The following is a 25,762-nucleotide window of genomic DNA, read 5'->3' on the forward strand; positions in this document are numbered from 1 at the left end:
TGGTTTATTAAAGGGAGAAGTCAAGCAAGTGTGTCTCCCTTCAAGGGAACATCAACACAGACTATATATAGACATTTACTCAAAATAGATTTTTACAAAGAAAAAAATTACAGATAGCTGTGCTCCAGAGTATTCTTACAGAACAAACCAGAAAGATTAATCAATCCAGGCTACAAACAACGCGATGTTTGCTTAGCAATAGCTGAAATCAAGGGAGTCCACCTCAAGTTTGGAACTTCAAGGGTAGTTTCTGACCCCAGGATCTTAGGAGCCTGCCAACACAGGATTAGCAAGATGATTTCACCAAACTAAAGAAGTAAGAAAGACTGAAAGAAAAGCAGCAGAAAGACCAAAGAAGAGAAAGACCTGTGTAACCTTCAGGTGAGCAGCCCTTTGAAAAAAACCAAACCAGACTGAGATAGAAGAGCATTTGAAAGAGGCTTGAGGCTATCAGTAAAGAAACCATCTCCTGATGTCCACTGAGATGGAACTGCAGTAAACTGGATTTCATAAACATGCAGGACAGCAGCAGAGAAATATCTCCACTAGAATCCATAAGCTTTCTACACTTAAATAAAGTTCAAGAGCCTGAACTCTGGGCAAATCAAGAGTCAGTAATAAAACTGAATTGATGTTAGCGTATTTAAATTTATAAAAGGAAAAAAAAAGTTTTAGAATAATTATTCCCAGCTTTAGGAATATCTCTCTTTGTCTCTTAATATCTGAAATTACAGGAGGAGTGCCCAAACCCAAAGATTAAAGGTTTTAAACTTCTTGGGAAAATGCTTGTCTTCTTTCTTCCTGATGTGGCTTGGGGGAGGTTAAGCAATTCTCACATTCCCTGAAGTTTTCGTAGTCCCTAAAGAAAAATCTCAGCTCTGAAAAGATCTCAGTGGCAAGAAAGAAGCAAAATATGTCCAAGTCCGGAGAAATTAACACTATCTCTGAAACATACTGCAAAACTCTGGCAACACTGCCAGAGTGTTGCCAAACACTCTGTCTCCCAAGCTCAGAGTGAATATTAAAAGTTAGTTCTCTAAAATCAATTAGAAGCAGCTAATCTCCATGATGAAAACAGAGCTGACTGATGTCAGAAGCAACAGGACTGAAATAAAGTGCTAAAAGCAATCTGCCTTTCGGGACTGGTTGCAATATTCAATTTGAAATCTTGACAAATCACAAGAATTGGGCTTCCAGTACAACTGGGCCACCTCCCATTGAAAACAGCAGCTGTACAAGAGGATTCAAAGATGAAAATAATTACTTTATCCTTTAAGCTGGTTCAACATAAGTCATATGCCAATAAACTTTACATCCCCAACCAAGACATAGGATACGCTACATTCAGAAATATGGATAGGAAATAAGATAATCAGAGGTCTGTAAGAAAACAATAGAAACTAGAAGAAGACAATATAAATTTTAACCACACTTGAAGCACAGTTGCTCCAATAGAATATTTGGTTTCACTAACCAATAGAAAAACCCTAATCTTCTAATAATAAAACATCCAAGGATAATCAGCATATACACATATTTTGTTTTTTCAAAATCTATCCAAATTTACAAAATACCAAGAAAACCATAGACAGCTGCATAAAGATTTTTTTGTTGTTGTTTAAAACATATGAAGCTGAATTCCTTACTTTTCAGTCCAAGTGAACTCGTATGTCTGACCAAAAAATGTGGAAATCAGAGAAAAAAAAAATTTCTGGTAACAAAGTTACATTCAGGGACTAAACTTAATGAAATGCCATTCATAATTTGTTTGGGTCTTTTTTAATATAACATGGAAAATACATTAAAAAAGCTAACTCATAAAGGGATTAATTAATTAAAGGGATTAATTGGAACAAAATTAAGTACTTCTGTTCAGAAAAGTTAAACCATCAGGCTGATTCATAATTATGTTTAATTCAGTCATTGAACTGAAAAGACCAATAATTTTATTCACCATCAGGCAATGAGATGAAAAGCTAAGGGATGTAAAAATGTAAGAAGGAATAAGAAGAATTTTTAATATGAATAAAGATTAACAGATAATAAGCAGCTTATTATTCTCCAACAAAATTTTGTGGTATGATTCTTAAACTGGAAGAGAAGTGTAAAGTAGCAATACAGGAATATTTGCAGACAGCACAAAATTTTGATTACTTAGTTTCCTCTGTTGATCTCCAAGGCACTTCAAAGTGAGCCAAGCAATGTATTAAGCAGAGAGTACAGTGACTTGAAAAAACTCAGCATTAGTAAAAACAAAGAAATACACACCACAGAAGCACAGATAAAATATTTATGAATTACAAACAGCTCCAAATTAACAGAAGAAGGATCTTAGTATCAAAATAGAGGACACAAAAAATGCACACTATGCCACTGCAGAAAACAGACAAAATTTAGGATCCATAAGGAATGTAAATGAGCATTAATTTATAAAATAATCCCAGATGTCTGTGACCTGGGCTTCCCTGAGTGTCAAGCATGTAACTTCACTTACAAGATGATGCTGCAGAATAACAATCAGGAGAACAGCAAGAATAGATAAAAGTCTAGAAGAATGTTGACAAATATTATTTACCTTGGAAAATAGTTAAATCAAATGGAGTTAACAAAAATATAAAATAAAAAACTGAGATAGTTGATAAGTTTCTACTGCCTTTGCATCATAATACTAGGTGAGAAAACTTTATTAAAGCCCAGCACTTTAAATGTTCTCTTAGGAAGTCTTTTTTTCACGGAATAAATAATCAGGACTCTATGGTCTATATGGTCTAAAGCATTGCTAAAACCAATAAATCAGCAAAAATGTACTATGTTAGACATTTCTGCAAGCATATCCAGAATCCTAGTAATCAGTGTTATTAGCTGGAACATAACGTCTCCTTTCCAGCCAGTCTCTAATTACTAAATATCACAGTAGGCTTTCCAGGATAGCAGATCTGCCTACTGCAGCTTCCCCCCCCTCAAGATGACAACTTTCAGAAGACGCATATTCAACAAAAAGCACTTGATTCAGCACCTGATTCAGAAAGCTGAAAGCAAGGTCTTACATTTTAGGTGCCCTGGATGACAAAGCTGCTATTATAGCTAAGGGAAAATCAGTTAATAACCATTGGAGTCTAAACTGAACTGAGCAATTACAGAAATATGCTTTAAAGACCTATTAATTTTCTTTTAGATACCTAAATTTAGGTATCTTTTAGATACCCACCCAGAAGTCCCACCCAGAAGTTAGGACAAGCTGAATCTCCATCCTGAGTAGTATATAGTATGTTAACTCATATTCCTGGAGGGGACCTTCCAGAATGACAGAGAAATTATTTCCTTTGTTACTCTTAGATGCAATTAGATAAAGTCAGCTATACAAATAGTGCCTCAAACCCAGTATTTTTTCATATTATTATCTCCATTATATTTACCATCAAGAAACCCATAACTGAGTTAAGAGTTTCAAACAAAAGTTTGGATGGATTAAAATACAGGTGCTGCCACATGAAGCCTGGCATTGAACATGAGACTCTAGCACAGATTTATAGTAACCCAGAGCATTTCATACTACCATGTGGCTCAACTACTGAGGGGCAGCCTGCTTAACATCTATAGATTTTTTTCCTCAGCAATGTGCATCCGTTCCTCAGCATCAAATCAAAGCAGAAGTAGAAACTTAAGCCCAAATTTCACCTAAGATAATTTCCTTTCAAAGCACAATCCATAATCATCTTTGTTGCCTAGAGGAACTTCATTATCTGAATATGCCTGTTCAAGAATCCTTTTCATATTTAAAATTCCCATTCTTTATACCTGTTAGAACAAAAGCACACCACCACTGCTCTACAAGCCCACACCTGCACACCAGAGAACACTCTTCAGCCCCATTCGGTCTCGAGTCTCGTTTTGAGAACAATAAAGAGGGTTTTTCTAAATGCACTCGAGGTATCAACAAGCCAGCTTCCATCCCTGCAAACCTAAATGCACAAGGAATTACAGCACTCAGCAGAATTGGTCACTGCCCCGTCCCATCTGCTTCTGTGCAATAGGGGTGGGAGACTGATTCATCCCAGGAGCCTCCCCAAAGGGGTAACATGCTGAGCAACTGCACTCTTCTGGCTGTGCTGAGACAACATAAGCCACCCTGCAAGCAGAAGCAAAGTTCTGGGGAAAAACATGTTCTGCAGAGTGCCCAATATCACTATGGGGACTCAGCACTCACCCATGCCAATGAACTGGCCACGGGCTGAGCAAAATCCCCCTAGGCTCCTGATGTGCCTGATGGAGAGGGTGATGCAAATCTCTCACTGGCTGCTGGAACCTCTTCTCTCTCTTCCCATAGACTTGGGACACTGGTACCTAACAAGGCAGTGGGAAGAATCCAGCCTTGAGTGTCTTATGTAAAGGCTCTGAAGTCAAGGGACACCTTTCCTTCTAGGTAACCTATTAACCTCTAGGTAAGGATGCTCAGAACTACAAAACACTTATAAACTCTTAAAAGGAAAGGTTGTGCACTAGAAACTAATTGCTAGAAGTGAGATGATCGTTCACTGAAAGGTAATATCATCAGCAGTAAGGAAAAAAATGAAACAAATGAACTGATTAAAGTTTATCATCTCTGTATTTTAATTAGCAGCATCTCTGTATTTTAATTACGTACCTCAAATTTCCCTTTAACCTCAACTTGTTTGCAGAAAGATAGCAAAAGTAATTCTGGTGAACAGTGGTATTTGGTTACCTAAAATATTCTGCAAGCTTGTGCATTACAAATAAACTCAACCTTAAATCTGTGTGTTATGACTAATTTTAGGACTTGAGTTTTATCCAAAAAAAGATCATGGAAAAACTTGACACACACACCTCTGTCTTCAAACAGACAAACTAGAGAGGGCAAAAGAAGGCAAAGCAGTAATTTCTACAAGCTGGGGGTGGGAAACTGAGGGGAGAGGGTGGGATTTAAGTGAAATGACAAATTAAAAAAAAATTAAATTATTTTTTTTAAAGGTGCATTTTCCTGGAAAAATTGTCATTTGGTGTATATTCCATCTACGTCAGTTTGTGTGAAAAATATTATCTACTGAGACAAAGAAGCAAGAGGAGTACATTAACTAGAGAAGGCTAAAGTTAAGGATTACATTCTTACTTTTTTGTAACAAAGAGAACGCTAATAGATCACATAGAACATAAATAAAAAGACCTATAATTTTAAGAAAGGCAGAATTACCTTTTTAAGATGGAAGAAAATAAAAAGGCAAAAAAAAGTTTATTTATAAGGAATATTGCTGGAGAGCTAACCACCCACTCCACCCCCAGCCCCTGAGTCCATCCCAGTGCAGGCGAGGTCAGAGATGCCTCACTCCACAGAGCTGTGTTGCTGGGAGACTGGGTTAGGCAAACACAGAGAAGGAAGCCAAAAGATTAAGCAAGATGACAACTATTACCATATTTCACAGTCAAATCAGACAACTCTTCAATCCAGGAGAGCTTTACATCCAAATAATTTTTCAAAATGAATTTGAGGACTCTTTAGAGAAAACACTGTTTGCCCTAAAGTACCCAGGACATGAAAATAAACAGTGTCTCTGAAGCTGTTAAAGCTGTAGCCAGAGATTTCTTCTTTTCACTACTGTCTTCCCCAGAAGTCTTGATACTAGAAGGAAAACATGCTTTTGGTGAAGAATGAGATGTTCAATGGGCCTAAAGGATTACAAAGGACACCAAAACACCAAATATAGAACAAGAGGAAAAAAAAAGGGGGGGGGGCAGGGGGGGAAAGGCAAAAAGCCCAAGCATCCCACTTTTCTGAAGAAGCAGAACTTCTGGGCAACAGAAAGAACCTTTCCAAAAGACAGGCTAGTACCTTACACACTCACCACCTCACCTGAGGCCTTCTGTCAAAGTAATCTTTTTAATTGCATTCTTAGCCAGTAAAGCAGCTTAGACTGACAGAACACACTGGCCTGCCAAGGCCAACACAAGCACATCTTTGAAGTGCTCTGACTGCTTCAGCAGCTGCCTGGGAGGTACCACAGCAAGGAGAAACTATGGACCTCTCATGAGGCTTGCATTTAACTGCTTTGGAGAAGAAAAACCAAGACTGGTAATATGGACTAATATGGGTCACCTGGGGAATTAAAAACATCAGGAAAATTAAAAATTAACCTTTTTAATAGAGACATGCAGTTAAGGAAAATGAAGCCATTACAGTAAGTGGGACATCTCAAGATATCCTTCGAAAGGACTTCACCAATGGTATTCCTCATAACTAGCTCATGTTCAAGATCTTTTTTTCCAGAAGTTAAGAATCAGCAGAGGAACTGTGCCAGACATTATCACTTAGTTCTAACAGACAGTTGAACAACAAATGAAGGATCATTTGTGTAAAAAACCTGTGAACTTACAGAAGTAGGGACTTATCAATACTCTACGTTCTTACACCAGTGTCAGAATCAAGGTGCAACTGTAGGGACAGCTTTTCCATGTGACTTAGAAATATATATGGGTATGATTTGCGGTAAAAAATAAAATATATTTCAATATGGGAAGAAACCAAAAATGTTATGTTAAGAAAATTAAAACAAAAACACAATTACATTTGATTTAATTCAGCAAGTCACCTCAAAGAGAAACTATGGCACAAACCCATAATAAGCACTAAATACTTAATCTTGTATTTTTAAGGCCTTCTATCATCATCTTTTGAAAAAACTGTTATCTCACATTTCTGCTCACTGAAATAAAATGTTCTATAGCTGATGTGGTATTGTTCTCATACATTAAATCATTTCCAAAAAAAAGACATTTTATTTCCAAACAGAGGAAAATAAGCAATTATGAGGATCCTTGATTTTCTTAGTAACAGTCTATTCACAGCCTTCGAAAACAGTGTTAAAATTGTTCCATACCGTGAAGCTGTTGTTGACATTTTTTGTGCTTGATTCAGCTACGCTGGCATCTGACAGGTCAACTTCATCAAATATTAGAGACTGTGAAGGGAAAAGAACATAGAAGCATTAAATTAAGTCTGAGTCCACTTCCACCTATGCTTGCAAAATGTGCTTTAATTTCATTGCATCTATTCCGACTAAAAAATAAAAATAGAAAATAAAAGTAGTGAAAAAAATAGAACACACTGATGATGTGATAAAATTTCATAACTGGCCCCTAAACACAGTCCTACTTGCTATTCTAAGTGGTACATGAGAGCATAAAAAAGGGCTCAATAATTATATTGCTTTAAAACCTCTTTTAAAAGAAGGGGGTTTTCTTACATTGATGAAGCTTTAGAGTGTCTACTGTGCAGCATAAATGCAATGTCAGAGGAAAGACATTCTCACACAGTAAAATGTAAATTAATTATTCAGTTTTAGGATGGAACCCTTAAGTCATGTAAGGAAGCTGTGATATAGTATCCATATGAGAAGATGCATCTCAAAGGGCTGAACTGATCCTCTCCACTCCTTTGTCTGATGTTCAAACAAAAGGAATTTATGTCTACTCCAAACACTCCAGCCTGTGGCAAAGCATCAATTAGGTTCTGTTACGCTCATGATGGGTTTTGTAGCACAGAGCAGTCCAACAAAAATCCCTACCATGTTTGTCCTCTTCCACACCACTGGAAGAAGAATCAATATTGGGGAAGTTTCAGCATGCCTTTGAGTATTGGCACAATTGCCTTCTCATAACACCTTCTTTTCTCATCTTTATCATATAATTACAGAGTGATTTTAGTTGGAAGGTACCTTAAAGGTCATCTACCTCCAAACCCCTTGCCATGGTCCAGGTTGCTCAAAGCCCCACCCAACCTGGCCTTGAACATTTCCAGGGATGGGGCATTCACAGCTTCTCTGAGCAGCCTGTGCCAGAGTCTCACCACCCTCACAGTAAAGAGTATCTTCCTACCTAATATCCAAATATGGATATTATGGATCCTCTTTCACTTTAAAGTCATTCCCCCTTGTCCTATGACCACGTGCCCTTGTAAAAAGCCCCTCTCCAGCTCCCTTGTACCCCTTCTAAGTAATAGAAGGCTGCTACAAGGTCCCAGATCTGTCAGTCTGTCTTCACAAGAGAGGTGCTCCAGCCCTCTGCTCATCTTTGGATCTCTCCTCTGGACATGCTACAGCAGTTCTGTGGTTCCCAAGATAGCAAGGGCACAGACCTGTTGGAGTGAGACCAAATGAGAGACAAAATATCCCATATTCCTCATTTTACAGGGTAGGCTCACATTTTTAAAACATCTCAGCATCATACTGTGATTTGAGGTTGCCCTTCTCAGAGCTCTTATCTGCCATGCTTATCTTTTATATAAACTGCTCATGGTCTCACCAAGTGCTGAAAGGTTTGACAACAGAGGTCCTGAAGTGCTGGGCTCCCTGGAGCAGGGGTGCTTTCCTTGATTCATTATACCCACACAACAGGGCACCGTGCAGCTGCAGTCCTACAGTCCCACAAGGAGAGATCTCTGTGCCTTTACTAAGAGTTTTGTTGAGAAAACAAGGCTACAGAAGATGATGGAGACCTGAAGCACCTCACCTACAGCTCCCATGAGATGCTGCAAGCCCACAAGGGTAAAGGAGAGTAACACCCACAGCTACGAAACAGCACAATCTGAGTCAGCCAAAATGTTCTTGGCCCCAGCCTTGGGAGGGAGGAAGGAAATGCCTTTCAAAGAGAAGATAAGTATTCCCCTCTGCCCACCCCCAATTCTCCCACCAAAAAAATTCAATAGATGGGAAACAGCTTTTTCCCTTATATATCAGTTTTGGCAGAAAATCAACCTATCTTGATTTCACATAGCTATTTCTATGGGCATCAGAGCAGAAGTGTTTTAATAGAATGCAGCCATAGTGATAACTTCTAAGCATTATCCAGTTTTTACTTTTTTTGACTGTCTGAGAGCCACAAAAAACCCCAGAACTTCTTAAAATGACTTTATTATTTGTCTGAATAGACAAAAAAGTTAAAATAACTGAGATAAGCTTTATATGAAAAAAATCAAGAGAAAATACCAATCTTCCTTAATTTAACCTACTACATCCTATATACAGCAGTTTTTACATAAAACAACTGTGAACAAATAATTAAATAATTATTATTATTAAACTTATTAAATGTATTTAAAATGTAAACAAAACTGAAGTCACAAGTAAATGGCATTAGACACTAATAGCACAGAATTACCTTTGAATCCTTAGCATAGTAAAGGGTACGACCTCGAAGTTTGAAATAACGCTTTTTCCACCTCTGAAAAGAGCTGGTTTGCTTCAGTAGTAATCCTTCTTTTATACTTGTCTGAAAAATATTAAAATATAGATACATGTAGAAACAGCTGCACATACAGATTAAAGTTACGCTTTTTAAAATTTATGTTGTACTTCAATATAACTGAATTTAAACTTTATTTATTCACATTAAAGTGAGCAACAACTGATGGTGGCACAACTTGGAAAAAAAAAATACTAAAACCATCAGCAGAAGGTCATTTCCAGTTCCAAAACTGATTATGTTGAGGAGAAAAACAATTTCCACACAGATACTAATTCAACAGGCTTACTTAAATGTGTCTGATTCAAGCACAAAAATTACTTTAATATAGAGGGAATAATCCAGTTTGATGCAAGTCATGCAAGACATTGAGAGTGTTGCTGAACTGAAGCCTTCAGCATGAAATCAGCTAATCATTAGAGATAATTATTATCTGGAAAGTGTGAGAACAGTAAGAGATAGGGATATTTTTACCATGCAAATCTTTTTAGGCAAAAATGACTCACTGATCCAAACCTTTCCATTGCATACTGAATCCTGTCTATATAAATCCCATTTTTTGAAATGAGTAAGAGGCAGTGTATTTTAAAGGTGTTTGCTGTTTGTACCTCTGTGTGTGGGATTCATCCGATTACAGAAACTCTCCACTTAATCAGACAAAACAACATGAACACAGAATACAAATTGCACAGGTCTCAAATTTTCTTCAGCGTTGAAGCACACAAGAGGTATGAGAAAAAGCAAGTATGTTTGGATATTATATTACAAAATTACTATTTCCAGAATATTTCCCATTTGTAATGTAATAACGTGATAAGAATCTTATAATACCATTCTAGATAATGTGGGACAAACATCATTTGAAGTTATTCTAGAGCTTCTCGAAACTTAACCAAGACCTGACCTAAAGTTTATAAACATCTTCTATTATCAGATGCTAAATTCTCTTGAGCTTTAATGCAAGTAATAAAAACACAGAAAAAGCAGAAAGCACTTTACTGTTCCTACCATTTCCTTGAAGTGAGAAACATTGCTGTTATGTATAGACATGCCACCCTTCATTTAGATAGTCCTAACGTCACAAACCAAAAATGTGGTCCTATGATCATAAAGCAATTGAATTAATGCTCTCAAAAAAAAAAAACAGCCCTCTCCAATCAAACATTGCAGATGAAAGTTTACATTTGTCACAGTTTGCTTCACATGCCAACAGCCTGGACCAGCGGATTCAGTCTCAGCCCTCCTGCCCTAGCAAAGGGACAGCAATTCCCAGTAGAAATTGCAAGGGTCTGCTCACTACACACCATTTTAAGACATTTTTCAAGTTTCTGACCAGACCCCAAAATAAGCTAGTTTTCCATTATATAAATAGATTTAATCAGTTAGCAAATACATGCACTTCTTCAAAGCTGTCTGCTGTAGCCATGCAGCACCTGTGCTTCATATTGCACTCTGAGATTTTGGAAGCTCATCACAAGGATGGGAGCAGATGACTTGTGTGTTTCTCAAGGGTCAGAAAATGTTAAGACTAGAGAAATTCAGTTCCAAGGAAATGGTACTCCACATTAATGACACTGACTTACTGGGAAAATTTCCAAAATGGAAGGAAATCCCTAAAGCACACTAGGTATACTAGGAGACACAGAACATATATTATGCTTAATACTTTTGGGAATCTTAAACTGTGTTAAAAAAAACCATAACACTCCCTAAACCCTGATGTATTACTTACTAAAGAATTAGTTAACTCTTGCTTGTCATTTTTATCCCTACTAAACCATTGTCTCCTATTTCTACTTACTCCTTAAACACCAATATCTCTAACAAGAAACCTTCAAAATTAAATCTATTTTGCAAGTCAGCCATTTGAAATTAGCCTCCTAAACCTGGCAGTAAATAACCTTGCAGGCTCTACATAATTTATTTTTGCATCAAATGTTTTTAAAAAATCTGGTAAACATTTACCCAAGAAGTAGAAGTACTTAATGAAGTACATACATGAAATTTACATTTTACCACAAATAACTATATTGGGCTGAGATTTGACCATCTTAAATAGAAAAATCCATGGCTGCAGGCATCAAAACTGTGCACAAAGCTTTATCCCAAAACCCTTAATTAACTTTATTTAGACTCTAAAATATTTAAAATTCCATCTGCCAATGAGTCATTAAGAATCTGCTAATAATGCTTTCCTGAGTCTATACCAAGTAAGAGCATTTCCAGTAATTTGAGATTGGAAGGGACCTCCCAGGTTGCTGAATTTGGGTCCTCATTATTGCCTACACACAGGTCATGTTAAGTTTTTCAAAAGCAATGATCAGGCTATAACTGCACCTTAAGAAAGTAGTTCTTTTTCTTCTCCCCATGGTAATTAAGACAGTGCTCCAAGATCTCACTGTTCTGAGAAGCCTTTTTATAATTAATCCCAGCTGGACATTAAATCTGAAGCATAAGCAATAATCACTCCAATTACATTAACTTCTTTCCTACTGTAATTTAAGAGAAACAAGAAGTACAGATCCCACAATCCTACACTGCTTCTCAGTTTTACAGAACTACCTCTCAGCTTGCCAAAACCTCTCAACTTCCCTATCCTGCATCTCGTGTCATCTAGTAGTACAATGTCCCTCCAGAAGTATAGGAGTATAATTAGAACAGAATAGAATCCCTAACAATCTTTACTATTTTAGTCATTAGTAAAAAAAATGATTGACAATATTACAATCACAACATCATAGTGTTCCACTGTGGATATATATATCCACAGCCTTTTTTCATAAAATTAATGAGTACATATGTGTTCAATTATCAAAGAATGTCAAATGCAACTCTGCATCTCCAAAATCTCAATGACAAAAAAAAAAAAAAAAATTGTGGGTATTTGGGTCACTAAAAGTGAGAAACATCCTCTTTTGTATCAGCAGATTTTAAAATGTCCAGTATATAATACCTGAAAAGTCAAACTAACTGTTTTTATTTCAAAGGAATCCAACCGCACTGCCTTACTTCTAATTCACCCACTTTGTAAAGCCCCATATTTCTGCAAAGGTAATTTTTTTTACTTCCACTGCTGCCAGAAAGACAGAAAGAAAGGAGAAAATATTCTGAATTTAGAAAATATTAATTAATTGTGGACTCATTATTGGCAACTACAAACTAAAACACTAAATGATTAAAGTCTACCCTCTACTTCTTTTCATGTAAATAAGTGGACATGCTGCACAAAATGTGTCAGGAGAGTGAATAAGAGAACATGAGGAAATTTCTGAAACTGACGGAGATGAAAATGAGAATAGGAAGGCCATAAAACAGGGCAGTCAGATGCAAACAGGAAATTAGGAGCGTGAAGAAGAATTTTAAGATAACCTTGCAACAGATGCTCATGCTGAGACTAAAATGTTCTTAAAACTTTGAAAGATGAAACACAGCTAGCAGGTTGGCAGGATCATTTTCCAACAGAATTGTGAAAAGGGTACCCAAGGATAAGAAGGCCATAGGAAAGAAGCTCATCAAATCCTCAGCATCTGTCTTTACCAATGAAGATGAAGAGGTGGTATCTCACACAGCATGTTCTCCACAACATCAAAACAGCTGCATCGACATGGAGGGCATGTAGGAAAGTACAAGACCAGCCAAATCAGTGTGTCACATGGGCCAGGTGGCATTGACCTGGGAGCCTAGAAGGTCCCAAAAGGACCACTGATACTAACATTCACTCCTGATAGGACAGTAGAGTCCATACAAAAGAATGAGCAATACAACCAGAAAAAGTCAACAGAGCTTTTGTGGAGGAAAATACTGCCCTTACCATGTGTTCAGGAGGTGTAGAGAAAAGCAAGTAGATAAATTTGACAAGGCTTCCTACCAAAGAATACTGAAGATGTGTTATTAGAACTAAACTGGGAAAAGAGGCATGTTGCGAACTGAAAGTTGTTTCAAGGAAAAAGCTAAACCTCATTAACATTCTCACATCAACTTTGAGTAAAGAAGAGATCTGTGAGTCACAGTTCTCTAAGCTCAACCACATCCAGAAATGCCATGCAATTTTGCCTATCACTTAGAAAAGCAACAAACCCAAGACAGAATATAATTTTGCTGCTCTATAACACTGTTGTGTCAGACAGTCCTGCTCTCTTTAACTCATGAAATGGGGTTAAGAGAAGGTACAGAGATGGACAACACAAAAGATTCACAGAACAGTAGCTGCCTCACAACAAGAGAGATTGAAGAGTAGAAGACCAAGGGGGTGATATGAACAATGTTTTAAAAAGCATTAAGGAAAAGTAAGGTGACTGCAGAACCATAGCTCACCAAAGCCCACAACATTATAACGAGGAATGTGACAAAACTATATTGAGATGAGCTTAACAAAGATAAAAAGTAGCACATCTTTACATAGCAGGTAGTGATTTTATGAAGCTTGCTGTCACAAGAGATTGTACAGGCAGACAGCATCAGAAGCACAAAAAAGAAGAGAATAGAAAAATTCAAGAACAGTGTAGCTGTATGAGGTCCCTTTAATTTGCCATGAGGAAGTACCATGGGAATGCATGGCCACCAGACTCACGTGCTGCTCCTGAACAGCCTTTTCTATTCCACTGCTGAAAGTGGATCATTGTGCAACCAAGCAAAAAATGTCACAGGTTGAGCTTCTACTGTCATGTAGACAGCATCTCTTTTGCTTTCAAGTCTGATGTTTGTATTTGCAAGTGGGCCTAGGCCTTCATTTACCATAACAGCGAGTATTTGGATTCTTGACAGACCAGGCAATTAAAGAAAAGAAAAGAAAGAAAGAGAGATGATATGATGATACTCTTTGATATTAACTCTCTCCTGTAATACTTCCTCTTCCTGTGACTTTGCCAAGTTTAGTTCCAGAATAAAACCAACCCCTTTCTTTTCAGTATTGGAACATTTTTAACATCTGCATAGGTATGGCTTTAGGCAGACAGTGCCTTCATTACTTTACAAGGTAAAATCTCACAGCTCATAGTAACTCAGAGCCCCTTAAAATATTCCATGTGTTCAGTGGATTGAAAATTATTTTTATTATTAAAAATGTGACAATCAAACACTTGATTTATATTAAAATTATGACTCGGGAACTCCAAGCCTGTGATTTTCTTGACAATCTCTGTATAGCAGATTCTATTACTGTCACTTAGGCTGACAGATTTTTCATTAGTTATGTCAAAATAAAAATAGATTTTATCTACCAAGAATAAAAATTTCAGCAGCAGCTTATTGCAAGGTTACATTTTTATTGAAGGCTCCTGTTCACAGTGAAGGGAGCCTAACATTCAAAAATTAAAACTAAACAATAAATCTATGAATTTAAAAAGCTAAAAATCACCAAAATAAATTTGAAAATCAGTATGTTGATGAATCAACATTTTTTAATATCAAGAAAATCTTAATAAAACAAGTACCACCAAGAACTGGTAGCTCAGTGCAGCAAGCGGAGCTGTATCATGGGGTGCCTAAAGCACAACACTTGCCTCAGCTGAGATGCCCCAGGCTGTTGCTGCTAACACATCCTCCAGGTTACATCAGTGACAGAAACCACAAACTGCAGCAAGCTGCACATGCTCGGTCTGTCACTGTTGATGACAGTTATCCCTGTCCTATTAAAGAAAAAAAACAGACCAGCTAGCTGTGAGAAAACAGCTTTCCAAAATCTCAGAATGAAAGCCAGCCACACACCCCACCAAAACACTAACTTATGATTAAGCACCACCATTTCTGTGTAATAATAAACACTACATTTCTTCAAAGTTATTCTTATACTCCATATTTTGGGGTCATTTATGTGGATGGACTCCAGCCTAAGTAAAACTCTAATACAAATAGATGCAATTATACAGCTTTGCAGTGCCCTTCTTCCTCAACCTTGTTTTCCCTTCATGATCCCTTCCAGCCTATGCTAAGGAAACAGATTTTTGCACTACTATTGTTAAAATAAATAATAATTTAAAAAAAGCTTTCAGCTTCTTCTAGTTGGAACATATGGTAATGCAGTAAGACATGAAGTAAATATGAAATTACCATCATAAATTACTATAATAAAAATATCTTAGTAGCAATATGAAATGCAATTAGCAGACTGATTTAAAAATAGAGGTTGTTGCGCGTAACAAATATGAGTAAGATATTGCCATATTAGGATACAACATTACACTTGTAATTAAAAAAATAAAAAAGAAACAAATATCCTATTTTAGATATAAAGTTGATACTAGATTGAGAATGGAGAAGAAACTTTATCTGCAGTTCAAGTATTTAAACTCCTAATTTCCACTCATGTACAGCATGTTGCTCTCACTCTCTGTTCTCATTAATCAGGGCACGAAACAGCTGCAATTCACTGAAAAAGGATAAAACATTTCATAGGACTGCAACAGAGTGCCAAAGATTTAAGAGTTTTGGTGCTGTAACACAACTCAGCTAACTTTGAGCAGTATTTCACCGCTACTATTTGGAGTTTCAGTAGTTGTTCCTTTTAAATTACACATGCTCTGAGCAGAGGGATTTAAACCAACTAAGTCTAACTGGTTTTGAGACACAAGAATATAGATGGTGCATATTTCATGAATAAAAAATATAAAAAATAAAACTCAAAAGAGTCAAAGCATTCAGTTGGAGAGATTTTTTCCTTTACCAGAATAATCTAGATTCTCTCAACTGCAGAGGTGGCATTTAATTTTAATCAAAAATCTTCATAAATGGTTTTTTTAAGGATCACGACTTCAGAAGTAATAAAAGTGAAACTATAAAGTCATTAACAATTCCTATTCTTACAGATGAGAATTATAGGAAAGAAAAAACACAGACTTGTAAACAAAGCTGCAGGACAAAAAACTGCATTTTGAGACATGACATAGCACAGAACTTTCTAAATACTTGTACTCTAACTAATGCTGGTACTGTCGGTTCAGGTTCAATATATTTACAATTAAGGAACATGGCTGTTGCAGAATCACAGAACAGTTGAGGCTGGAGAGGATCTTTGGAGATCCGTATAGTCCAGCCCATCTCACAAAGCAGTCACCTGGAGTCACCCAAGGATATCTATGTATCTCCATACATATATCTGAGTATCTCCAAAGGCAGAGATTCCACAACTTTCCCAGGCAAATGTTCAACCTGTCTCAGTGTTTAATCACCCTCAAAAGAGGGAGGGTAAAAAAAAAAAAAAGTCAAAAATAGCATTTTTCTTGTGTTTAAATGTTTTGGTTTCTGTATTTCAATCTGTGCCCATTGCCTCTTGTCCTGTCACTGGGTACCACTGAGCCTGACTGTTTTCCTTACACTCCTCAGATATTTGTATTTATTCATATGATCCCTTTCAGCCTTCTCTTCTTCAGGATAAGCAGTCACAGATCTCTCAATCTCTTGTCATATCAAAGATGCTCCAGCCTCTTAATCATCGCTGTGGCCTGCCACCGGACTCTCTCCAGCATGGTCATGTCTGACTTGTACTGAGCAGCCCAGAACTGGGGACAGCAATCTGGGTGTGTCTCACCAGGGATGAGTAGAAGATCATCTCCCTTGACCTGCTGGCAATTCTCCCAAACACAGCCCAGCATCCTGTTGGTCTTCATTGTCCCATAAGCACACTGCTTTCCAATCCACTCTGCCACACTGCTTTCCAATCAGTCAGCCAGCCTGCCCACTGCTACAGTGGGATAGGATTCTTCCTCCTCAAATGTAAGACATTGCCTTTTTTGAACTTCATGGGGTTTATGTTGGCCTATTCCTGCAGCCTGTCCCTCTCTGAATGGGAGCACAGCCATCTGGCACATCAGACATTTCTCTTCATTTTGTACTGCCCATACACTCTGCAGCTACACCCTGCATTATCATCCAGGCCTTAGTGGAGATGTTACACAGCACTGACCCCAGTAACAACCCCAGGGGTAAACCAGTAGTGACTGACCTCTAACTTAACTTAGTGCCACTAATCACCACACATTTGCTCCATCACCTTCCAAGGAACAGAGATGAGGCAGCTGGTCTGTAATTCCCCAGATCCTCCTTCTTCCTTTTCTTGAATATGAGTGACATTTGTTATTTTCCAGTGCTCAGGAACCTCCCCTAGTAGCTATGACCTTGGAAAGGTAATGGAGAATGCCCTTGCAATGCCATCAAGCAGCTCCCTCAGCACTGAGCTATGTAGCCCAGGAGGACCACTGGACTTGTGTTCATGCAGTTTAAGGGTTCCAAAACTTGATGTTCCTTCACCTTCCACCACTTTCCAGCTGGTCACAGGCACCTGGGATTTCAGAGGGCTGGAGTGAACAGTAAAGGCCAAGGTAAAGTAGGCACTGAGTAATTTGGCTTCTTTCATGTCTTTATTACCTGGTCCTGTGCCTCATTTAGCAACAGCCATGAGTTTGCCCCACTATTCCTCCTTCTACCGATGTACCTGTAGAAGACCTGCTCACTGACCTTCACATCCCTTGCTAGACTCTAGTGCAGGTGGGCTTTGGCATTCCTAATCCCACCCACACATGACTGTTTCTCTAAATTCCTTCTGGGTCACATGTCATTGCTTCTAGTTTTTGTACGCTTCCTTTTTATGTAAGTTTTTTCATAAGTGTCCTGTTCACTCATGCATTACACTGCTTTTAAGACTGTAGGACTATGACAAATTAATTCTCTCTGTCTTTAATTTCTGTTAGTTCTAAATGTGAAAGCCCTTGGAGCAAAACTGCACCTTTTTTTTCTAAGACTGCTTTTCCTAGAATTCCTTACAAATATTACTGAGGAACCTACACCTTGCACAATTTTTTTCCAATGCAGATTTTCTTCTGTGAAAAACTACGAGTTCTAGACAATGTCTGGAGGCCAAATTGGCACTAGATATTCCAGTCCCAGTTACTGTATTTTAATTCTTTTGCAGTTATTAAATTTAGTATTTTATAGCTTGGTATATTCTGGAGAAAATTAAAGTTTGTGATGTAGCACTGAATAAGTGCCAAACAGATCTTAAGTTTACTTCCAGGCCACTAACCTAATGTCTTCTGCAACCAGAGACATTATGCTGATACATTCACTTGTTTATGCAGCTACATATAAATATTACATGTGTACCTACTGAACCATTATAAATTTAGGAAACAGCTTATTACCTGTGCTTATAAGTTTCAGTATTTAAAGGAAGCTTATGAAAGAGAGACTTTTTAGGCATGTAGTGTAGGGACATGGCAGACAAGGGGGAATGGCTTGAAACTGAAACAGGGTAGATTTAGATTAGATAAAAGGAGGAAGTTCTTTACTGTGAGGGTGCTGAGACACTGGAACAGGTTGCCCAAAGAAGTTGTAGATTTCCCATCCCTGGCAGTGTTCAAGGCCAGGTTTGAACACATGGGGCTTTGAGCAACCTGGTCTAGTGAAAGGTGTCCCTGCCCATGGCAAGGGGATTGAAAGCAGAAGATCTTTAAGGTCCCTTTGAACACCCACCACTATTCTATGATTCCATGCAACAAGAATTGCAGAGCACAAAAGTGACACAGCTGGACACAGCATCTCATAAGCCTGCATTCACTGCTTCTGTAAAGATAATCTTCACATGTTCAGTTTCCAATCATAGAATCCCTAGACAGGATAATGCAGGCTGTAAAATTTGAGTTTTCACATGATCTGTCATTACAAAAATACACCGCCCTTCTTTTGTTTCTATTTGAATGAAGTCTTTATCTGTCTTTGTCAGCTATCCTTGAACTATTCCCAGAAGATATTTTCCTAAGATGTTCGTAAAGCCCTCAGTTACAGAGGTTCTTTACCACTAAAACTGATTTCCTTGTGTAAACTTTTCTTTTTGCCCTTTAAACTCATGAAGTGCTTTGGTAGGACAATGATGCAGATGTAAAGCATCAATAAATTAATTCAAAGGCTCTTACTATCTCACAGTACTTTTTAATGACAAAGCACTCGACAGGACAATGGTTATGGTTCTCTACTTGGTACATTCCAACTTTCTTTTGTTAAAATCACACTAGCTTTTCAGCAGGAGAAAATAATATGAACACACAGCCATTAAATGAGTAATAAGGTTGTTCTGCTTTTTGACCAAAGTAATTCACAATCAACCAATCAATGCCCAAACCAAATTTACATCTAGAAGTATTTTTAAACAGAACAACAATAGAAAATTGTTTTCCACAAAGGATGCATGTTATGGAAGTCTTCTATCCTGTTATGTACTAAGATTAAGCTTAGTACAGCCCTAGAGGTATACATGCTCTGAAACTTCTTAATGAAGTTTCTCACACCATCTTCAACAGCATTTATTAGTGAGAAGATCTACTCTCTTCTGGAATGCAGATCAAGTATCCTATTTATTTTACTGGCCTTTCACATAAATGTGAAAAGCATGGAATTTTTTTTTTTTAAATAGATATGGTTAATCAGATTTCCACTAAGATTTCCTGATCATGTTTCTTTGGTATCTACTCTATTCTGCTTAAAATACTTTTATCCTCATAATTGTTTACTTGTGTTTAATACAGGTACAATAAAGTTCTGAGATTCATCCCATTTCTAAGCACTAAGTACTTAAGGAACAACTGGAGTTGCTATCTTTTCCCCGCAACAAGAGCTGAAGGACTTTGAGAGATACACCCTAGAAAATCTTGCTTTTTCCTACGCTGTGACAGTCATGGAGAGAGTGCAGCCACTGTTAAGTGTTTCAGGTCAAGCAGACAACAATAGTTAAGTTTTAGCTGTGACAATACCCTTAGATGCTGCAATGATTGATGCACAACATGCATGCCTTGGGACCAGCAATTTGGAGCAGAAAGACAGGGCAGGTCTCCCAAGCACTAAACCCACCAAAACTTCTGAGCCAGAGCATCCCATTATCTTTGAACTGGAGGCTGAGATACATTAGAACTTTCTCCACATACAGAGAAAGCTATAGAAAACCAGCTAAAAAAAAATTTAAAATATATTAATCAGATCGAAGCTATATGATAAAAATTTTAAAACTACAGGATGATCCTCACTCTCCTGTAAATTAGCCAGGTTCCAAAAGTGAAGCTAGGTAATTGTGGTCTTACGCTATTGTAATTCCATGAAAAATAATTCAAACTACTTTTTATAACACTTTTCTTGTTAGAAAACCCCCTGAAGTGGAATATTTTAAGAAAAAAAGACTAGTTGAAAATGTCCTTTGACAGAGGTACTGTTTATTAATTGTTTTCAGATAGTAGATGGAGGTGCTGATCACAGAAACCTGGATGAAAGTCAAAGCACCCATATCAAGAGTCAATTTCTGAGTCACCTTAGTAATCACCTGAACTTACCAATCAATTCTTCCAACCAGATTCCTGATATGGCCTTATACCAGCAAAAAGTCTGGGAACAAGTGTGATTAATACTGCTTTTTTTTTTTTTTTCCCCTTTTTCTTTTTCATCTCACCAGAGATGCTTCTCAAACAATTAAGCCATCTGTACACTTTGTAACTTGCTAGTTAAGCTGGTTATTGTTGTCATTTTTACAGTTCCAATATAGACCATTTTTAAAATTGTTATTACTTATAATCCACTATTAAAGACTCTAATGGGGCAATAGGTTAATGAAAAACATAACTAAAACTTAATATTCTGATACATAAACCACAGTGACTGAAGGCAGGGAACAGTTTTCTTTGTATGTTAGTAGGTTTTTTTAAAGAATATAGTAGTTTTACTTTCTGCTGTCTTAAACACCAAATACGAAGGCAAGATGCTCCTGCTGTGACTTAGAGCATCCTTTTGATACCATTTATATTTGGATCAAAAATGGGCTGAATCCGGTCCAGGGCATGAAACAAGGAATTACCACCCCAAAGAGCAGCTTTAAGTAATCCAGATATGAAAAAGATTTACTAAAACACCCTGAGGAAGGAATATGTCAGTTTTAAACTAAGGCCCAACGAAAGTTATATTACTATTTGTATGACAAAAGTAGACATATACTTTTGAGAGAGAAAGGTGGTGTGATATGAGTGAAATGAGAAAGAGGATTCTTTAGGCAGAACTGGCACAAAAGAAGGGCAAAGGATAAAAAGATTATTAAGTCGAGCATCATTGATAATGATGGGAAAAGTCACACACAGATCAGCAAGGGTCTCTTGCAGTGTGAGACTACATCCTCCAATTTACAACAGCCATTTAGATATGCTATGAACAATCAACAGCTACTCATATGAACAACAGTGTTCATTATGAATAATCAATGATTGAGAAAAACTATAATTTGGAGTCTCTGCATGAATTTGTTATTGGATACATGGCATCCCTGAAACCATACAATTCAGTTGAGCTGTTTAACTCAGCAACCTAGAAACATATTCAATAAGCAAACAGGATCAATATTGAACCACAGAGAGAATGTGCACCATCAAGAGTACAGACATCTTTCTGGATAAGCAAGTCCCACCACTGTTAAACAGGAGACTGCTTACCAGTAGTGAGGAAATGTACTTTATATCAAAGTAGAACATTCCAGTTCTAAGGATAGCTGGAAGCTGGTTCTAAGCACTTGTCTGAAGAAGTTCCACAAAAAAATGAAAATACAACCAATTTTAAAACTCCACTAAAATTCCTCTAGTATGAAAAATAAGAACATATGAACTGAGACCAATTAGAGTATAAATGAATACATGAACAGTAAAACATGGGGGAAAAAACAAAAAAATAAAAACGAAAACCACTGTTTATTTCAGAACAACTGTTGGATAATATTAATACAGATTTTTTTTCACACCTCTTAAGAATGATTCATGTATTCTTATCTAAAAATCAGGATTTGAATAAGAAATTATGACCACTAACCACCTTTTTGTATTTAATGGAGATAGAGACAGGTTTTTGAAACTGACAGAAGAAAAATCCCTCTCCAAAAACTGCCCTGGCATAGTACACAATGCTAATTTCTTAATGAAAAATGCAGCAGGTTCAGTCCAGGTCTCAATGGTTGGCAAATACTATAGTTAATCCTAGAAAGTACCTTCTATAATTGCACTAAGAAATTACTAGGAAACAATGAACATTTTTGAAGTCTCTTTCTTGAGTACTTTTGTTTTTTACTCCACTTTCACATAGCAGAATATCACAGACACTTTCAATGCATACACTGTTTCTGCACATAAAAACTACTTTGAGAATAAATATTGTGCTTAGTATTATAGGAATAGTATAATACAGAATAGCTGATACCAATGAAAATCTCATGTCAATGTTATTTGTATACCTTCCGGTTTATGTTTTACAACTTATTAAAATTGCTTTAGAATCTATGCCTGAAATTTCCAGGTGTTGTTTCTCTCATGAAGCCATAAAAACTGTTGGAAACAGTTCCTAAGCAATATTTTTTCACATTATTATCTGAAAAGGAGAAGACATGCTGAGTTTTGCAGTTCCCCAATACTATCCATCTAATGTCTTAAACAAATATTAAGATAAAAAGCCCCCACATTGTTCCTCTAAAAATTATCCCCACCTTTTAAGTTAAAGTAATTGACAAGAACTTTCATTTCTTTTCATAAAAATTATTCTATAGCAAATGACCACGTGGGGGTAGTAGTGTGATGCAATGCTCAAGTGCAGCCCAGCAGCACACAGCAGTGCAAGCACTCAGGCTGGGTAAAATAAGTGCATTTCTGCAGTAGGTTTTTGAGTCTTTATAGCATTAATACTTTAACTATAAAACATACATTCATGTGGACAACTGCAGTATCAAAATCTGAAATTTTTGAGACTCAAGGAAGTGTGGTAAGTTATCCTTTCATTCCACACAGGTTTTGTTGTAGAAAACCAGAACAGCCTCAAATTAACATTTAGTGAGAACATACATAGAAGAGCTTTGGCAGTCATTTACTGGAAGTTGACATTTTCAACTGCTAAATTACAGAAGTGTAAAGATTTTTGCTCAGGCAAGTTGCTAAGTTATATATGATTAATAGCTTCTGCTCTTACATATATCTTTGAATTTTCTCTACATGAAAGAGGATGCTCAGGCTTTACTGTTATTAGAGGACAAGATAATTCCTTTTTTTTTTTAGTGTAAATTATGGTCAGTCTTTTTTTCCCTTAGTTATATCAGCCAGTATCATAAATAACTCAAAAAAGTTGGTCTTGTGAAACTCACTTGCCTTTTTAAAGATAACTATATAAAAATTTATTAGATTTGTACTGTACACAACATAATAGAGGAGAAAAAAAGGTGAAAATGGTTCCTTGCTGTATAAATAGCTCTAAGTACATAGAAGATACAGCTCAGCTAAGCATCATAACAAACTGATTGTGCCCTATCTTTTGTTGTTATCCAGCTACATTGATTCACAGGCTTTCTATTGTTTTACTCTCATATATTCTATTTTTTATATATAATAGAACACATTGCAAATATGAATTATTTTTACACATATAGGGGTCCCAAATGTATTTGAAAGCACTGTTACACAGTCAGAGCTTGCCAAGAGAATACAGACAGGAAAAGAAAGGAGTCTTGAAGTTGCCAAGCCAAGCTGAACTATAACCCACTGACTTGTTCCTCTCCAACCATTTTTCCCCTCACTGCTTTCGCAAGTAATACGTTACCAAGTCAAACTCCTGCCTTCCTACAATCTGGGAACAGTGCTAAAGCCAAAAGAAGTATTGTTAAGGGCTTGCCCAGGCTTGAAATTTGGTGCACACGATGGGAGTGTTTGACACAAAAGCGTAATAGCTGAGCAGTAACCCAATGTGCAGTCACTCTTAGCCCCAAGCAAAAGCATCACCTTCCTGTTTGCCTTAATCCCCAGCTAACAAACTTTTTTGCTGTCAGGATGATTCATTAAGTCAACACTGGAAGAAATAAAAAAGCTCAGAATGGGGCAAGGTATCTCATGACAAAAAACGATGGAGCAGGCAAATGAGGGTAGCAGCAGCAGTTACCAACAAAATTCAACAGCATGAAACTTATTTGCCACATTAACTCTCTCTGAAAAAAGAGAGGTTTTTAATCAAGAATTTCAACTGCCTGGTTAATCAATACAATGTATCTCACTTTATCTGAATGACTTTACCTTTTTTAATAACAAAATATTAATTAATATTAAATAAGATAATATTATCACTTAGGAACTAATTTGTTAATACCCTCTCCTTAAGCCAGATGAGGCTGAGCAGTTTGTTTTGGCACAAATAACACGGTAACTTAAAATGCCAGTGTTAAACATTTCAAAGGGGATTAGAAAAGCTATTCATGTTTTTAGTTTTTCACATCCTCATGTGTGCTTGCTAATTATTTTACAAAACAGTTGCTTTAATTGCAAAATAACGCAAAGAGACAATTCTTTCCCTTATAAAACTCTCCACAGTGCAGCAGAGAAAGACATTGCAAAACAGTAATAAAATAGGAAAATGCAATTTAGAGAAACTAGAGAGTGTTTTAACGACAAGATTTGAAAATTTCTTATAATTTTTTAGGTATTTCTGCCCTTTTATTTGCAACAGTGAAAGCTTGCAGGCAAAGGTGAGAGGAATAGCATATTTTTAGGCTGAGTTGCTGATATGTAGAAAACTTCACTGACTTGCGTAAGGTCACAGTGAGTCAGCACCAACAGAACAGTGGATCGAAATCCAAATCCCATTCTCAAACTACTGAATTGACTCACTTCCCACAACCAGTTACTCTGCTTGTATTTTATGCAATAACCCACTCATGAAGATGCTTCTGTAAGTGGAATTTTTCATGTTACAGCCCACTCTTGTAAATCAACCAAGGAGACATTTCATTACCTTTTAATAAACTTCTGTGATATCACTTCCCATGTCATATCGGATATCCTTGCTAAATGCTAGATAAATGAGTCAGGTTGGGCATTCCTGATGACTGATATGAAATAGTTTTAATGCATCTTCTTAGGAATCTACTTCTACAAAAAAGACTCCGATCACAAAACACATAAGCTAAAACAGAGATATCATTACATCTGTAAATCAATACACAATATTGTTCAGGAATCATCTGTTCTTGCTCAGGGAAAAGAAACAACTTATCTTGTTTTCTTCATGCAAAATGGCCATTTCAAATCCCAAAAGATCCCAATAAATGATGCCACAGATTCTGTTCATTCTCCCAACTTCATGAGAGGTCTCTTGCCAAAAAAAAAAAAAAAAAAAAAAAAAAAATGCACTTAAGAAGTTCAGAAAAAAAACCTATTTTAGCCTGAATCTGATAATCTGATCACTGAAAGCTCCAGTGTTATCTGCTGAAAGTAGGGTAGTGTCTTACTCTGCCTCCAACTGTTACAGACAACTCAGATCAAGAGACTACACAAATCCCAAGGACTTCCCTTCTACACTGTATCCAAATTTGTCAATCTTCATGCTTCAAACCTCACTGAGAGTGGTAAGAGTTGCCTCCCTGGGGTGTGATAAATGCAGCAAAGCGGCCCCTGCACAGCAGAAGCCATGCAATTGTTAGGGCTGGGAGAAGGCAATTCCATTTGGTTGGTAGGTACCAAAGGACATGCCG

At 37.0% G+C, this 25,762-nt stretch overlaps 1 protein-coding gene across 1 annotated transcript in view; it reads right to left on the minus strand.

Annotated features, from left to right (window-relative positions):
- Positions 1–25,762, minus strand: part of DGKH (diacylglycerol kinase eta) — a 149,249-nt gene that overhangs the window by 59,880 nt on the left and 63,607 nt on the right. The window contains exons 3-4 of the mRNA XM_053934309.1: positions 9,169–9,279; positions 6,891–6,971 (exon numbers count right to left, since the gene is read on the minus strand). Coding sequence (XP_053790284.1) covers positions 6,891–6,971; positions 9,169–9,279 — 192 coding nt within the window. The remainder of the gene's footprint in view (positions 1–6,890; positions 6,972–9,168; positions 9,280–25,762) is intronic.

Source organism: Vidua chalybeata, chromosome 2 (genome assembly GCF_026979565.1).
Source record: "Vidua chalybeata isolate OUT-0048 chromosome 2, bVidCha1 merged haplotype, whole genome shotgun sequence".
Classification (NCBI taxonomy): Eukaryota; Metazoa; Chordata; class Aves; order Passeriformes; family Viduidae; genus Vidua; species Vidua chalybeata.